Genomic DNA, 16,287 nt, shown 5'->3' on the forward strand with positions numbered 1-16,287 from the left:
AAGAACATAATTATATATGTTGGCACAGTTTCAAAAGTGTTGCCAACAGTTTAAAAATTGGGTTTTTTTACATTATTATTCCCGAGTGGATTTTTTTCCGTATTTGAACCCAAATTTTGGACTTTTCTTAAATAGTTTCAATTTAAAAATAATGTTAAAAGAGGATACAAGTCAAAGCTTACCCTAGATCTACAAGAAATCAACCATCCCTATTTTCAACGGTGGATTCCTATTTAGGTTTTGAATAGGTCCCCTTTTGTATCTTCTTGTATCAATTTCCAATATTTAACTTAAAATTTTTTAAAAATTGTTAAAATTTATATTATAAAGATAGTGAATAATCTATACTCGGTACTAGTAGATTTGGAGAGTCTAAATAAAGTTTACTTTTCAAAATATAAAATAAGAATTAGTAGATAACTTTCAAATAATTTATAGAGTAATACAAATTAGGGAATCGATCTTAATTTTGTTTTGCTCATATAATTTACGCTTATATGTTTCTTCCTTTGGTTTGATGAAATTGGAAATAATGGAGGAACAAATCAGACAATGTTATTACGAAAGCTAATTTGAATTGGGCTTCTATCACAAATTTTTTTTAACCAATGAGGTATAACTAAATAGAAAAATATATTAGTAGATAATTATCCAATGAGGTAAAATTAAATAGAAAAAAAAATTTGTCGAGGATTATTAAAAATAAATATTAGTATACTAATATAAAAGTACATCATGATTTTTTGTTGGACCAAATCTTTTATGTATAAAAGTAAGTAGCAAAATCAGACAATGTTATTACGAAAGCTAATTTGAATTGGACTTCATAAAAAAAAAAGTAGCAAAATGGAGTATATGCCATTGGCCTAGAATATATAGAAAACAAAGGGCAGAGTTGGTGTGTGGTTTAATGAATGTAAAGCCATGTGCATCCAATGCTTCAAAAGTGTATTTTAAACAAGGATGATACTAATGTATCTTAGATAGATTTGTATGTTTTCTTGGTTTTAGTTTATTTTCTCATCAAAAAAACAAGAATGATACTACACATGTTTGGTGGATTACAATGACAAAGATACAACCTCTAGGTATAATTTTTGAAATGTACAGTACAGTCGACATATTTCTGAAATAAGAAAAAGAAATGACTCAATGAGCCACCAATCAACCAATATTCACAACGTAAATCTTTTTGTAGTCCAGAACATGTAGAATTGTTTGTCAAATTGCACCAATAATTTTTCACACTGGAATGTCTAATCGTGTTAGAGTATACAATTAACTAATCATTTTGTAGACCTAATCAGCCAATCTTATGACTTCACTCTACAACTTTAGCTTCACTTTTGTGGATCTCAATGAATTCAACTTGACATGAAAATATTATGTAATTTAAGTGAGAAGATTGAACACATAAAGAAGCAATATAGCATGAAATGTATACCTATAATAGCCAAGAAGGTCGTAGTCAAACTTGCTCAATGGGAGTTGGAACTTGGTAGTAAATGATTTTAGTTTTTTTTTTGTTGAAAGTAAATGGCTTTTAGTTGTACCTTAAGGTTACTTTATGAGTTATCTTGAAATAAATTAGAATTATCCCTATGAAATGTCGGCTTTTTCTCTCTAAATTTTTAAGGTAAGTGTTGAGTTTGTATTCTAATAAATCTAATTCTTGGATGAAGTACGACTTTAGATTTGAGCTTTTTTTTTTTTTGATGATGAAAGGGATTTGAGTTTTTGTTAATAGATCGTCTTTAGTTTCTAATTTATCCATATTAATTGTTTAGACCATTTCTACCTAGACTTATAAGTCAAAAATGTGACAAGCACAGACTATCGAGTATCCACCAAAACTATCCATATTGTACATTTAGAGGAAGGTCATAAAATTTGTCCGGTTTTAAGCCTCTTTCATATTATTGAGTTTTAGGTCTCTTTCATGTTATTGAGTTTTAAGACTCTTTCATTAATGGTTTAAATTAGGCGGCTATCGTGCTTATCACATCTTCATAATGTATCAATGTCTTGTAACGATTAACGTAGATTGTAGTCGATTTCTTAAAAAAAAACTGGATTGTTTATTTATGCTTGGGGGTGTCGATCTAGCATGATTACTGTCACAACATTCTCTAAACAACCAACAATAACAACAACAAACACAAATGGCTCAACAGTCCGGTGCTACCATCACAACACAATCACCACTTAGGCAGGTAAATAATGCCATGGAGCACAACAACAACAACAGAAATGTCAAAGGCCGACAATAATCTGCGCAAATTTTCATTCATCCAAGCGTAATTTCATTCATTCTAAGACAATGTTAAATTCATAAACACCAATCCATTCTAACACAATCTAAAAGTAAAGAAACAATGAACTAATCAACTTAACTTGAAAAACTAACTAGCACTAAATAAGTCTTCTTCTAGCTTGTTATTTTGGAAGCATCACCAAATAAGCCTTCTTCTTCCCATTCCTTCCATATTTGAACTTGCATTTTTTCAAAAGCATTTCTTAGCATAGTTTGAAGCTTGCTAAGATTCGTGTTCATAATGCGTTCTTGTTCTTTTTTCTTTTCTGCCTTTTGTTTCCGCTTTTCTTCTTGTTCATTTCGTTTTTCCTTGAGTCTTTGAGCTTCTTCATTGCGCCTTTGAGTTTCTTCCTTAAAATGTTGATATCTTTCTTTCAGTTCTGTATCCTTTTTTAGTAAAATATCCTGTGACTCTTGATTTTGTTGATTGACAGCGAATTGATTTTCTATAGCGTATTGTAGGTTACTCAACACATTTATCACTTCCTTTTGCTCACCTAATCACCTTTTTTTTATCTTTACTTCCTTTTCGTCCAGTGGATCTAGTGATCTCTTCAACATCATTACTTTCATTAGCGGGTACCTCCAAGTCAATATGATCATCTCCAGTCAAGGTAATGGTGTTTGGTGTTGATGAGGGAGAACTAACCAGGTTATCAGCAACAATTTTTGTCTTTTTCGAACCATTAGTCCTCGTAAGTTGTTGTGAACACCATTTCGGAATGTCTTTCATTATCTCCCAACAATGTATGAACTTAACGACTCTCCCGTCTCCAAGTTCTTGGTATATACGCATTGCACTTTTGATCTACAAGTGTAAGAAACAAACAAAATAAGAAAGTTTACATAAGAAAATCAACATTGAGAAAAGAAAGATAAACAATTGTTACCATATCTAAAATTGTCGTTCAACTTTGTGGAGCTCGGTCAAGTGATTCATATATCCCATGGAATTTGTTGACGGCTCCTTGTATGGCTCCCCAACGACATTGTAAGCCCTTGGCATTTCTGGTCTCATCGTATGTTCCCATTTTATCCTTCCAGATTTTGAAAATAAGATCCCACATTGATTGACTAGTTTGGTCTTTTCCTACGATTGCATCAATGGTGACATATAGATATGCCTTTGTAAGCCCAATGTCTTCCTCGGTCCAACGATGATTCGATGTTTGGTTCGTTTTTTTGACTCCTTTTGAAGCAGAATGAGTTTGAGAATTAAGAGGAGGATTAGGAGCATTCAAAAGACTTTGAAAAGAACCTCCATTACCATACATCTGTTCAACCATGGTAAGATATGGAGCAACAACTCGATTTAAAAAAAAATTGAGGTTAAATTGGAGTTGTGACGTGTTGAGTTGGTTTGAACGAAAAAAATTGACTAGAATAGTCAACCTGTGATCGAGGGAACTCATTTGAATAATCATTATGGCTCTCTATTTTAAGAAGATCATCAACTATGACCCTTTCGTTGTGCATAGCATATTGTTGAGACTCCATAAAACTGTAATCTAATGAATTCAATAGCACATGTACATGCAGGCAAATAAGAAAATAATAGGTCATTGGTTATCATATATAAATTGACATTATCAATATAGCATAATCTCTAATCATTAAGAATACTGATGTAGTTAGATTAACGTAACCTAACCTGAACAACCTTACACTCATTTAAAGATCTGATTGTAAACATTTTCTAAATTACTTACGTCAAGTGCATACTACGATCATAATCAACACATTTTAGTAGTTCCGGAAAAGAGAAAACTATAACCTGTTTAGCCGAACCAACTACTGAGATATAACACATCTATTTGCACAAAACAGTGATGAAATATATTTAGTTGATTAACATGATTAGAGTAGGACAAATTCAAGATAAATAGTTACCAATTTGGGTTAGGAATTTTTTCAAACAGGTTACTAGCATAACTTAGATACTTATTTGGTTGATGAAGATGAATTTCAAGAGATGAAAAACATCAAATTGATGGCATGATCAAATGTTAGATAGATCAAGAACTATTCATAACAAATAATCTATAAAGTCAGGGGCTATGAAGATCAAAAAATATAAAAAAAACTATCTATAGAATCAGGAGATTGAAGATATTACCTAGGATTAGTGGTGCTCAAAAGGCCGGGCCGGGCCGGCCCGGCCTTTTATAGAACGGTCCAGGCCGGGTTGCGGGCCGGGCCCAAGCAACCCGGGCTGGAATAGTCCCGGGCCGGGCCGGTCCCGGGTTGCCTAAACCTATGGCCCAGCCCGGGACCGTGACTTGACCCAGGCCAGGCCTATCCGGGCCGGGCCGGGCCAAACCCGGGTTTGACCAGGCTAATCTGTTTTTTTTTTTTCCTGATTTTTAATATGAAACTCAATTAAAACTTAACTAATCCTAAAATTAAATTAAAAAGTAATATTACAAATATAAAACTATTTGTAATAGAACTTACTTAAAAGAAAATACAACTTATCACGTAGTATTAAAGTAATGACTATTTACCTAAACAAATCGAACTTACCTAAAGTAAATTAAAACAAAATGGAACTTACTTAAAAAATTTATAGTATTTACTAAAAATTTCTTCTCTTACTCGAAAAGAAAAGATTTTCTAAAACTTACACAAAAATAGTTTAATGAAACTTATATTCTTTTTATATTCTCTAACTTAAAAAGGAAAAGATTTTCTAAACTTACATAAGGATATGAATCCTTAACATAAATATAAATATTTCTTTCTAACTCAACAACTTACCTAAATTTATTTTTAGATAAGATTTTTTAAAGCTTACCAAAAATTTCTTCTCCAACTTAAGTTTGCTATATTTTCTAAATAGGATATAAATGATTAGGCTATATTTTCTAAATAGGATATAAATGATTAAGAGGAATAGAAATATTTAAAGAAAGAAAGAAAGAAAAAGGGGAAAAAAAAGTTGCCGGGCTCAATCCGGGTTTTCCCGGGCCGGGCCGGGCCTAGCCCGTCGGGCCCAAAATAGAGGCCCAGCCCGGGCCCGGGACAGAACCCGGGTTGACCTGGCCCGTTTTCCGTACGGGCCAGGCCGGTCCGGGCCTGTACGGAACGGGCCGGTCCCGGGCCCAACCCGGGCCGGCCCGGCCTTTTGAGCACCTCTACCTAGGATGGATAATTCTTCTTAATATACACCTTCAAAGAGAAGCAAAATTCTGAAAAAACCTAGTATTCCACTTTCTACAAATCTTTAAATGAATTTGGTTCAAGTTTATTATGGTCTCCCTCCAAAATTGTCGACCAAAATCAAAACTTCACTCCAATTCGTTTTGGTGGGGACACACTAGTTCGACTGTTCGACCAAAATGAAAATTTCGATCCGAATTGGTTTTGGCCGGGATATATTGGTTGAATTATTGGGATTTTTTTTTATTTTTAAATGACAAGAAAAGTAATGTCACGTAAGTATTTTTTGAGTTTTAGAGGGTTGCATTGGAGAAGTCTTTCAAATATGGAATCTCAATCGCGCCAAATAGGAAAGAGAACAATTAGACATTGAATTTTAAAACTCGACACGTAGGATTTTTAGAATTTCTTTTGAGTTTTGCATTAGAGATGTTCTAACGCAACACTTAATCTTAGAAACTCTGAGTGCATGTCACATAGGATTTTTAGAGTTTTTGTTTGAAAACTCTCTCCGATGCAACACTTTATTTGGATCTCTAAGATGACGTGTAGAGGGTGGAATAGAGATATCTCAAGAGGACACCTTATTTCGAGCATCTTCAATGAAACACTCAATCTTAGAAATTCTGAGTGCCACTTAGGATTTTTAGAGTTTTTTCTTAAAACTCCTCTCCAATGCAACACTCTATTTGGATCTCTAAGATGACGTGTCGAGGGTGGAATAGAGATATCTCAAGAGGACACTCTATTTCTAGCGTCCTCTTGAGATATCTCTAATTGTCCAACTCATCAATATTTGATTTTCAACCAATAGAAATCGAGTCTTCTATATTTTCTAAAATAACTAATTATTTATTGACAAAAATAACTATGCCACATAAGTAAATAAGATAAGTTTAGAGTTTTGCATTGAAGACAAAAAAAAATTGAGGATCTCTATTAAGGCCACCTGGGAGTGAGAATCTCAATTGGAACTTGACACATCGGATGAATAAAGATTTTTGTGAGTTTTGCATTGGAGATGCTCTTCTAGAGTGTCCTCTTGAGATATCTCTAATTGTCCAACTCATCAATATTTGAACTTCTACCAATAGAAATCGATTCTTCTATTTTTTCATAAATAACTAATTATTTCTTTGCAAAAATAACTACGACACTAAGATCAGTTTAGAGTTTTCTATATTGGAGACGCTCTTAGAGTAAAAACACATTCGTGCAATTAAACAAACTAGGGTATATCTCGTGCCCTAGGGCACGGACACTTGTATCAATCAAATGCTACGAAATTTATTGTTATATTTTATTGAGAGAGGGAGATTTTTATTAGTTATTATTTTTTTTATTTTCTCTTAAATTAGTTATTATTTTATTGAGAGAGAGAGATTTTAATTTCTTTTTTAAACCCTTGAAATTTATTTTGTTTCTTTTTTTCTTAAATTAGAATTTTTGTTTCTAAGAAGGAAATAATTATTGCTTTTTAAATAGGTAACTTTATTTCTACGAAGGACTATATTTTAAATTTTGATAAGGACTTCTAGACAATATCCTTAATTAAAAAAGATATTTGTCCCAGTTATATAGATTTCTTTTTTTCTTAAATTAGAATTTCCCTTCTGTTTTATTATATAGATTTTTTTTTTCTTAAATTAGAATTTTTGTTTCTAAGAAGGAAATAATTATTGCTTTTTAAATAGGTAACTTTATTTCTACGAAGGACTATATTTTAAATTTTGAGAAAGACTTCTAGACAATATCCTTTATTAAAAAAGATATTTGTCCCAGTCATCAATTTCCCTTCTGTTTTATTATATAGATTATATAGATATTCACTGAACATGTTATTAAACAAAGTCCTATATCATACAAACAGTTTCCAAAAACAATTACTTTCAGTCTGTCAACGTGAGCTGACCAAGTCCATGGATGATGTATAATAGTACTTAAAAAGAACTGGGGTTATGTACAATTATTCATACAACCAGGGATGCATCTACAAAATTACCTCGTATAAGAATAACTTCACTCCTCTAACGCAAACCCTAACCCTAATTTCCGGTCTCAGCCTCTCAGTCACTCCTCCAGTCCTCTCCAAACAGTAGACATCCTCGGAACAGTTCGCGAATCCAATCAAAGGTAACCCTTAATTTGTTGATTCCGATCCTTCGTATATCTGTTTATAGATCTATATGTTAGATGTTGTTTCTATGATTTCAGAGATGTTTCAATTTGATTTATGGAATACAATTTCCTATTTCTTGTATCGATTGAATTATAACGATCTAGAATGGTAATGGTGGATTGAGACATTAAAATACTGTGTATGCCCTAGTTCATCAAAGTATTATCATTATTGGAGTGTGATTGATTTACGTTTCCTTTTTTATATGTTACTTGTTTCTTTGATATAGCAATGGCAGTTGCATTCGCTAATGTTGGATCTAAGTCTGGTCTTGAGAAACTTGACAAACATCTCCTTACCCGAAGTTACATTACTGGGTAAGTTTTTTCTAGTTTTTTTTTTTGCCCTAAAATTTCTTCAGTTTCTATATCAAATTGTTCATGTATTGTGTGTTTTCGGTTGTCAATTTCAGGTACCAAGCTTCAACGGATGATATTACCGTGTATGCAGCTCTTTCAGGAGCTCCATCATCCCAATTCGTTAACGTTTCTAGGTGGTTCAACCACATTGATGCACTTTTGAAGATTAGGTAATGATTTACTCATAATCAACTTCCCTTATGTTGTGGTTTTTTTTGTTGATATCATCCTAAGTTTCTTTTACTTTTTCGTGTAGCGGCGTTTCTGGAGATGGAAACGGTGTCAAAGTTGAAGGATTTGCTCCTATTACTGAAGAATCTGTTGCCACTCCACCTGTTGCTGACACAAAGGTAATTTGTGTTTCGAATCTGCCGTAGTTAAGGTTATTTTCTGGGATAGTCTGTGTTTACCATATCAATGTGTTAATAATAGAATTTGAGTGTATTGATTCAGTCAAATTATCGATTCTATTCCCGATATTAGTTTAGTTGAAAACATGGGTATGAGGAACCAATATCTCAATGTGCTTTTTTAGCATACTTGATTAAGATGTAATGAAATTGACAAGAATATGAACATAAATTCTGCTCATTGCAGGCAGCTGATGATGACGACGATGATGATGTTGATCTTTTTGGAGAGGAGACAGAAGAGGAAAAGAAAGCTTCGGAAGAACGTGCAGCAGCTGTCAAGGCTTCTGGGAAAAAGAAAGAGTGTGAGTACGCTAATTTTAGTTGGAACATATATAAAGTAGATTATAAGTAAAATTGATGTTTTGCTTAAGTTGCCTAAGTTGTACTAAGTTGGGCTATTATCTTTTTCTATAGCTGGAAAGTCCTCAGTTTTGTTGGATGTGAAGCCATGGGACGATGAGACTGACATGAAGAAGCTTGAAGAAACCGTGAGAAGTATTCAGATGGAAGGATTGTTGTGGGGAGCCTGTAAGTGTTTTTACTTGAGCGTGAATTTTCAATCACTTGCTAATATTTTATAATATGGTCTGCTCTAATAACTTGTGTTTATGGAAATTACAGCCAAGCTTGTAGCAGTTGGATATGGTATCAAGAAGTTGCAGATTATGTTGACCATTGTTGATGACTTGGTGTCCGTTGATAGCCTTATTGAAGAAACTCTCACTGTTGAACCAGCGAACGAGTACATTCAGAGTTGTGACATTGTCGCATTCAACAAAATCTGTGAGTACAAATTTATTAGCATTCAACAATATTTGGTTTGTTATACTTATGATGACTTGCAGCACAGTCACTTGCTGTCACCATATGTATATAAATGGGTGGCTTGTCTAATACATGTTCAGCCCTTACATTTTGACATGGTCTGTCGGGTAGGGCTGAAATCAGCCACCGCCAGACAGATTGCTGTTTTGTACTGTTGTGGTTTCCTATATATATTGACTTCTGAATTATCTGACTCACTATAACGTTCTCTATTTGTTTCAGAGTTCATTGGGACCGAAGGAAATGAAGCTGTCTAGTGGAGTCTGGAATTTGATTTAGTGGTTCATGATGAGAAATTTTATGTTTTTCGTCGTAAGAGAGATTTTGGGTTTTTCTTTATTGTTATGTTTTGATTTAGAGTTGCACTTTAAGTTCAGTAAACTGGCCCATCTACTTTTATAGATCATCTGAGTTTCGCTAATATTTTTTTTCGGCCTCGTCTCATTTTGATTCAAGTTCAGTACCCTTGTACTGGACCTCCTTAATCTGATGCATACATAAGAAACTGAAGAATTTGCATTTTGTAGATGATAAATCTCTCATGAATGGTGCATTTCAATCTACTTGGATGATTGTAAAAGTTTATTAGTCGTACTCGGTTCCAGTGCTGTTAATGGCCCAGATTGCATATAAGGTGTTTTAGCAGTCTGACTAAGCTGGGTCTGAGTGCTTTTAATGGTCGAGCTATCACAAGGAAGACTGTATTTGAGCAGGTTCAGTTGTTTGGTATGGTGCCTCAATAAGCCTTTGCCGTATCTAGGCCTACTGCATTATGTGTCTTAGGGTGACAATGGTCTGAGGCAATACTATGTACAAGCTGGTCTATCGCTTCATAGTTCATACAGTTTCTCTAGGGCAGTAACAGCATGCTCTTCTTGGGTCGAAAGATTTGTAAAGTGTCTCCATGCTAGTCTATTTACTAGTAGTTTGTAGGGTTGAATGCTACGATGTCTTTGGGTAAGACAACATACTAGCTACGTCGAATGCTAAACATTGTGTCTCATTGAAAGATTACGGTGTCTCATTGAAAGATTACGTTACCGTCAGTAATGTTTTGTACAATGTCTTGCGACAAGATTATGCCCATGTTCGAGGTATGTTAAATGATTTGTACTGAAGCTTTAGGCAAGATTATGTTCGAACATGGTCAATTGCTTTTTCTGTTATCCTACTTCAGTCTTGCAATGCATTTTCAAAAATACAGTGATGTACGCATGGGCTAGTAGGTCTAGGGTGCATAGCCACGAATATAATGATGTATAAATGAACGAGTAGGTAAGATGCATGTCCAAGCATACGGTGATGTATGCATGAGCGACTAAGTCATTTGATGGTCCATGACAACATTATGATGTAGGAAAAGTTAAGTTCTTTTTATTTTCCTTACGAAAAATATCCGACAATTGTTTTAGGTTTTAACTCTCTAGTAAAGTTCGCAAGGGGTTGCAGAAATGCAGAGTATTTTATACGTGTAAGATGTGCACAAATTCACACACTTTGCACTTGGCTCAAAATGGATTTGCATAGGGTTGTATAAGAGCAGGTTAAACAATTATCGAACATGAAAGAAGCCCAAGTCTACGGAATGTTGAAGTGGTTTGGTGCAAAACTTTTATAAACTAACAAAATGTGTTATACAATATCACAAAAAGTCGTTGTAGTATAGTGGTAAGTATTCCCGCCTGTCACGCGGGTGACCCGGGTTCGATCCCCGGCAGCGGCGTTTCCTTTTTCTGTTCACTTTTTTAGTATTTCCAGTGCTGCCGGTTAAATTATGGTTGGGAAGCTTCGTGCTTAAGCTCCTGCCGACAAGCTTTCCGAGCATCCAAATCTACATATTCCTGTGCATATATACATCAGTAGAGGTAACCAAGTCCAGTAACAGCCTGCCATTTTATTCGTAGCCATGTGGCATGGCACACGGCCATCCTCTATCAATTCTGTTTGGCTTGAGAGCAGCGAAAGTGAGATGTTTATTTCTCTTGTTCTTATTTAGGAGTTGCCTCTATTATTTGTGAAGTCTATGAGGTAGGAATGCTTTAAAAAACAAGGAAAAAAGGCTAATAAATGATACCGTTTATAAGAGGACTATACTGACATCACATTCTAGTAATAACATTAAGCCATTAACATGCACAACTGAAAGTTTAAAAATGCCATTATTATCGTAGTTCTCTTAAATTCTGCAGTCTGAAGCAAAGGGCAGGCAACCCACATTTACACAAAAACAAGTGAAAGGCAACATCAAACTCCTTATTAAAACATCGAATGTCGAGTTTTGACTACCCCAGGAGAACTTTCATTTAATGATCCGACGTGTTCGTAGTATTAAAGGTAATTACTTCAGATTGATAATTTTGGGCGTCTGATTAGAGGTTAGAATGCTGAACATTAACTCGATGCCAAGAAGTATTAAGTATTCCTCTCAAATTCCAGATAACTTCCACATTCTCAGGTTGCACATTTGCAGCATTATCAACCTGAAACTCAAGTCAGGAAAACAAAATCAAAACCCTAACCGAACTTTTAACTAGAGTTAAAAGTCAAAGCAGATGTACAAGAAAAGCGAAAAACAAAGTGACACATACCGCTTTTGCAATTATCTGGGCGTTCTTGGGGATTTCTGCCTCGGCCGTAAAAAACACCCATGCCCATTTGTCACTGCTTATATCATCTGAAATGTAAGGAACACCGGGCTTCTGGTATTTTGTAGCTTCTAGCCATGTTTTTCCACCATCAACGGATACATCTACCCTCTCGATTCCACGCCCACCTCCAGAAACGGCATAACCACTAATTGTTACCTGGAACAGAAATCATGTTTCATGTTTAGGAATATTTCAGAAACCTAAAATGCAGCACTAATACCTGGAATGACATAAAATATTTAGAGGTTGCTCACTCTTCGTCCGTTCACCACGGCCACATCCTCCAGGGAACAAATAGCACTCTGTAAATCCAGCACAACTTTGGCATGTTAGTCGAGAAAAAGGAAGGGGAAGTACTACAATCACTTAGAGTTTTACTCAAAGTCATACCCAACACATCAGTGGAGCAATATGTATCTTTGATTCTAAGTAATTGATATTTCAAAAAGTAGTCAATAAAAGTATGTAGCCGAGAAGATGCTACATCAGCTTCCTAGTCAAACTCTGAGCACACCCTAGGGGAAAGAAGCATTTCTTAAAAAGAAGGGTCATGGTAGAAGCTACAAGTAACGTAACCCTGTAGTAGAGTAGATTAGTCGGCTGACGGAAGGTTGGCCCGCCCTAGGTGCTTAGGCAGTCTAGCATGACTTCTACTCCTGACGACTAATCCAATTGCCTTTTGAATCTTAGGAAATGGATTCTTCTTCCCTTGGAGAACTCTATTAAGGTGTCTTGGTAAGTTCGATAAAACATTCCGCTTAATAGACTACGTCGCCGTTTTTCTGCCCCTGCTGATTCAGGTTTCTACAGTCATCTACTAACTCATGCGAAAGATAAAGTATATCTACCTGAACAGGGAAATCCATTTGTGGCCTCCTTGTAGACCAATCAATGTTGTCCCAATTAACTGAAGGAGGAAACATCTTGTAGTCCTTTTGCATAAAAAAGCCCTGCCCATAACAATGTAAACTCAAACTCATTAGTTCGAGTAAATGGGAAAAGAAAGGTAGAGTGTCTCTGTCTACAACCTGACATTCTTCAGCAATTATGTTGATAGAATCCAGCCATTTAACAGAGCGAGCACCAATAACACCAGGAACAACCACACGCAGTGGATACCCATGATCCCTGTTGAGAGTCTTTAGCACGAAAAAAGGTAGCAACTTCAATTAGAACGGCTCTAGGAAAATTTAGTGATTTTTTTTAGATACTGAAAAAGATATTGTTAGAGGAACTGATGTAAAATTAAATCTGAGGAAATTTAACTACATCCGGAATTCAAGTTGACAAATATCACATTAATAGTCAAACTCCACAAAGACGTGTCTCTTACTTCTCCATTCATCTCGTATGCAAGTAACACGTCAGCCTCTGGATTTGATGCTTGATTTAATGGAATAGATGCCTTATAAGGACCCCCATTTTCCTCCTACGAACACCCGAAAGCAGACAAAAATTCTATAAAAATTAATTCCTTAGTAGATCAATAAGGATATTCGACACAATTTATAAAATCAAATTTGCAAAACCACAGGACTCACCTTACACTTATCAATACTGACAAACTCGACATGCTTTCCTCCAGAAGAGGTGGTGGTTGTCGAATTAGGTACCCCAACAAGTTCAAGGACATCTGATAATTTTGCCCCACCCCAAACAGCTGAAATGGATGGCCAGTAAGATCAGCACTAAAAAAGATAGAAAGAAGAATGCTTTCAAACCAGATTTTCAAATTCAAAGACGTTGGACTAATTTATTAAACAATCTGTACAACTTTAGGTGGCTTCCAAGTGAAATGATTATCCTCGTGTATGTTGTCAGGGTGAAGATAATCCCTTACGATAAAAAATCATGCACACTAAGTCAAGAAATATTGAAATACAAAACTATGTAGCCTATCAACAAGAAGAAGCTTACCATTACCGATAGCTGAAACATCCCAGCCGACACCTCTCACTTTCTTTGTTTGACTCATCGCAGTCCTTCTATTTCCTGCACACTATATGATTAAAGTACTCAGATTGAAGAGTTCAAGGTCATTGATAGACTTGACTGGATATGAATCCAGCTTACCTGCAAAGTCGCAGCAATTTCATATTTTGGGAGTGATCTGTATGCAAGGCAGTACATTGTTTGTTCAAGTATGTCAGTAAAGAAATCAATAGATTTAAATACTCATTTCATATTGTTAAAAATCTCGGTATCACTTGTAGTTGTTGAAGAGATTTTATAATAGAAGAAAGAGGAAGAGATTGTAGTTTCTAATAATGACCAGATAAACTCTTGAAAAGACTCTCTAGTGGATAATGAGCTAAATTATCTTATCAGAAATCACTCACCTGATATCAGCCATGGATAGCTCCCTTGGGTTCTCCACCAAACCACGAATAGAAACAAGGTAGCTGCTCCAAAAAGGATTATGGGTCAATAAAGTCTTCACTTGTGCAACCTCTAAGTCTTAGAAGACGTTTAAATATAGCCAAGACAAAGACTCAAACCTTTCAATGTTATCAAGTATAGGAATTGGTCCATGATTTCTCTTGTAGAAGAAATCCACTGGAGTCACATATGAGGAAATCAAAGCCGTACGTGGTGGCTCGGCATTGAAAGGTTTCTGACTCAACCACAAGCAAAAAAGTAAGAAGTTAAACGAGATGTCGTATTCAAATGCGAGGTGTGTCTTTAAGTAGAAAATAGGCGTGTTCATATTTAAGTTTGTGGTCATCCAACTCAAACCAAATGGGCAACGAGTGGAGAAGACCTAGACATTATATTATTGGTTCCTGGAGTGCCCATTCCCAGTGTGGGAATTCGAGCAGGATTTTGAACTCAAACTGATAGTATCACAAATATAGATTTTCTCAAGTGATACGGTTAAGTAGTCAGAATTTAACCCATGTCTTAGACCGGAAAACCAACTTACACCTTAGCATAATAGCACCAATGTTACACCACTTATATATAAGTTAAGACGAAGAGCTTACACACCTCGAATTTAGAGTATGTGTAAAAGTTGAACTGATTTCGAACCAATCTTGAGTCTTGATATATATATATATATATATATATATATATATATATATATATATATATAGCATTCATTCTAAAGGTAGAAAATACCCTCCCTCCATCCAATTCACACAGTTCAGTAACTCTTTTCATCTCTAGAAGTAAACTAGCAATTAGAATAAAAAGAGAAACAATTTTTTAGATCAGAAACCGAAGAAAGGTCTTTCCTGATTTGGGAATTTTTAATTTATATAGAACTAAAACCAATCGAACAAATTGTTTCATTTCCATGATAAACAAAATTTCTTGAAGTTTTGTAGATCAGAAGATGAACTTTTTGGATAAGGAAAGAAATACATGATATTTGATGATGATGATTGAAACGGTTTTAAACGCTAAAAAAACGCCAAACATCTTCTAATCTGAAATCATAGCTTTTCAAAATCAAAACAAGATGAAAGAAAAAAGGAGAAAAGATGATTGGTTTGTTACCTCGGAGTTGATCCGCAAGCATGGATGACGGGAAGGTTCTTGTGTATAATCTGAAGGTGCAGTTAGTCCTGGCATCTTTACTTTCCTTTCCTTCCCCCCACAACACAGAGATAGAGAGAGAAAGTGAGTGAGAGTTTAGAGAGAGAGAGAGAGAGAGAGGATGAAGTTTAGGAGGTGAATCTGCTTATTACACCATTAAATAGGATTTGGCATTTGTCCTTCAAGACCTCAACTTTTTTTTTAGGCACATAGATATCACTGAAATCTGGTGTAATTTTGTTACTTATAATATAGGAAAAATATATGGTGCATGAAGCTAGTGGTGGTTTCTTTTGGCAAGTAACATGTGCTCACATTTTAGAAGGTTTGTATTTATCTGATTAGTGATGTCTGACTATTTGAATTACTAATTTAGATTGGCTTTTAAGTCTATTCGATTTGGATGAGTCAGTCGAATGAGATTTAGACAATGAAATTGACCGTAAGACTTATGTATAGTGCAGTTTTATTAGCCTATTGAGATGTGAACGGTGTACACGAAAAATGAAAACCAATTACTCCATATACGTTTATCTGTTTTACATACAGACCTCTTATATGAGATGACATACTACGGATTAAACTCCTTGGACTATATGACATCGCTTAAGAAAGCCTTAGAAGTATGAACTATAAGTGTGGACTTAAGCTTAGTAAACATGGATTCTTTTAGAGTGAGCTCCTAAAATCAAAACCGTCTATATGTCGGGGCTTAGGTCTGGTTGTCTGACAATATTGATAACAGTTAAAATTTTGATCTCTCTTTTAAAGTTCGTCATTTTTGTTGTAAATCAATCTCAAATGGGACGGAACAGAGGAGGGATGTTCTAATGACTCGCTTTGAAGTCTT

The 16,287-nt window shown here is 35.1% G+C and overlaps 2 protein-coding genes, 1 long non-coding RNA gene and 1 other non-coding gene across 4 annotated transcripts; 2 read left to right on the forward strand and 2 right to left on the reverse strand.

Annotated features, from left to right (window-relative positions):
- Positions 1–2,649: 2,649 nt before the first annotated feature.
- On the reverse strand, positions 2,650–5,625 carry LOC147532686 (uncharacterized). Its single transcript, XR_015227270.1, has 3 exons — positions 5,453–5,625; positions 3,205–3,822; positions 2,650–3,122 (listed from the first exon to the last, which is right to left on the reverse strand). It is a non-coding gene; the product is annotated as an uncharacterized LOC147532686 (long non-coding RNA).
- Positions 5,626–7,425: 1,800 nt separating this feature from the next.
- LOC147532687 (elongation factor 1-delta 2-like) lies at positions 7,426–9,670 on the forward strand. The gene is made up of 8 exons (XM_086645771.1): positions 7,426–7,606; positions 7,882–7,969; positions 8,065–8,181; positions 8,268–8,361; positions 8,609–8,726; positions 8,839–8,952; positions 9,046–9,207; positions 9,472–9,670. Coding segments are annotated over exons 2-8 (693 nt in total). The 5' UTR covers positions 7,426–7,606; positions 7,882–7,883; the 3' UTR covers positions 9,474–9,670.
- A 1,230-nt stretch (positions 9,671–10,900) lies between these two features.
- Positions 10,901–10,972, forward strand: TRNAD-GUC (transfer RNA aspartic acid (anticodon GUC)). The gene has a single exon. It is a non-coding gene; the product is annotated as a tRNA-Asp (tRNA).
- Positions 10,973–11,381: 409 nt separating this feature from the next.
- Positions 11,382–15,670, reverse strand: SOX (sulfite oxidase). Its single transcript, XM_086645772.1, has 12 exons — positions 15,399–15,670; positions 14,396–14,511; positions 14,237–14,299; positions 13,971–14,007; positions 13,815–13,896; positions 13,439–13,557; positions 13,231–13,326; positions 12,926–13,036; positions 12,746–12,847; positions 12,152–12,199; positions 11,838–12,053; positions 11,382–11,729 (listed from the first exon to the last, which is right to left on the reverse strand). Exons 1-12 carry the CDS (start codon positions 15,471–15,473, stop codon positions 11,619–11,621), a joined length of 1,176 nt encoding a protein of 391 aa, XP_086501898.1. The 5' UTR covers positions 15,474–15,670; the 3' UTR covers positions 11,382–11,618.
- Between the last annotated feature and the right edge of the window lie 617 nt (positions 15,671–16,287).

The sequence above is a fragment of the Eschscholzia californica genome, unplaced genomic scaffold, assembly GCF_041429995.1.
Source record: "Eschscholzia californica isolate CP2 unplaced genomic scaffold, dmEscCali1.0.p SCAF_6, whole genome shotgun sequence".
Lineage (NCBI taxonomy): Eukaryota > Viridiplantae > Streptophyta > Magnoliopsida > Ranunculales > Papaveraceae > Eschscholzia > Eschscholzia californica.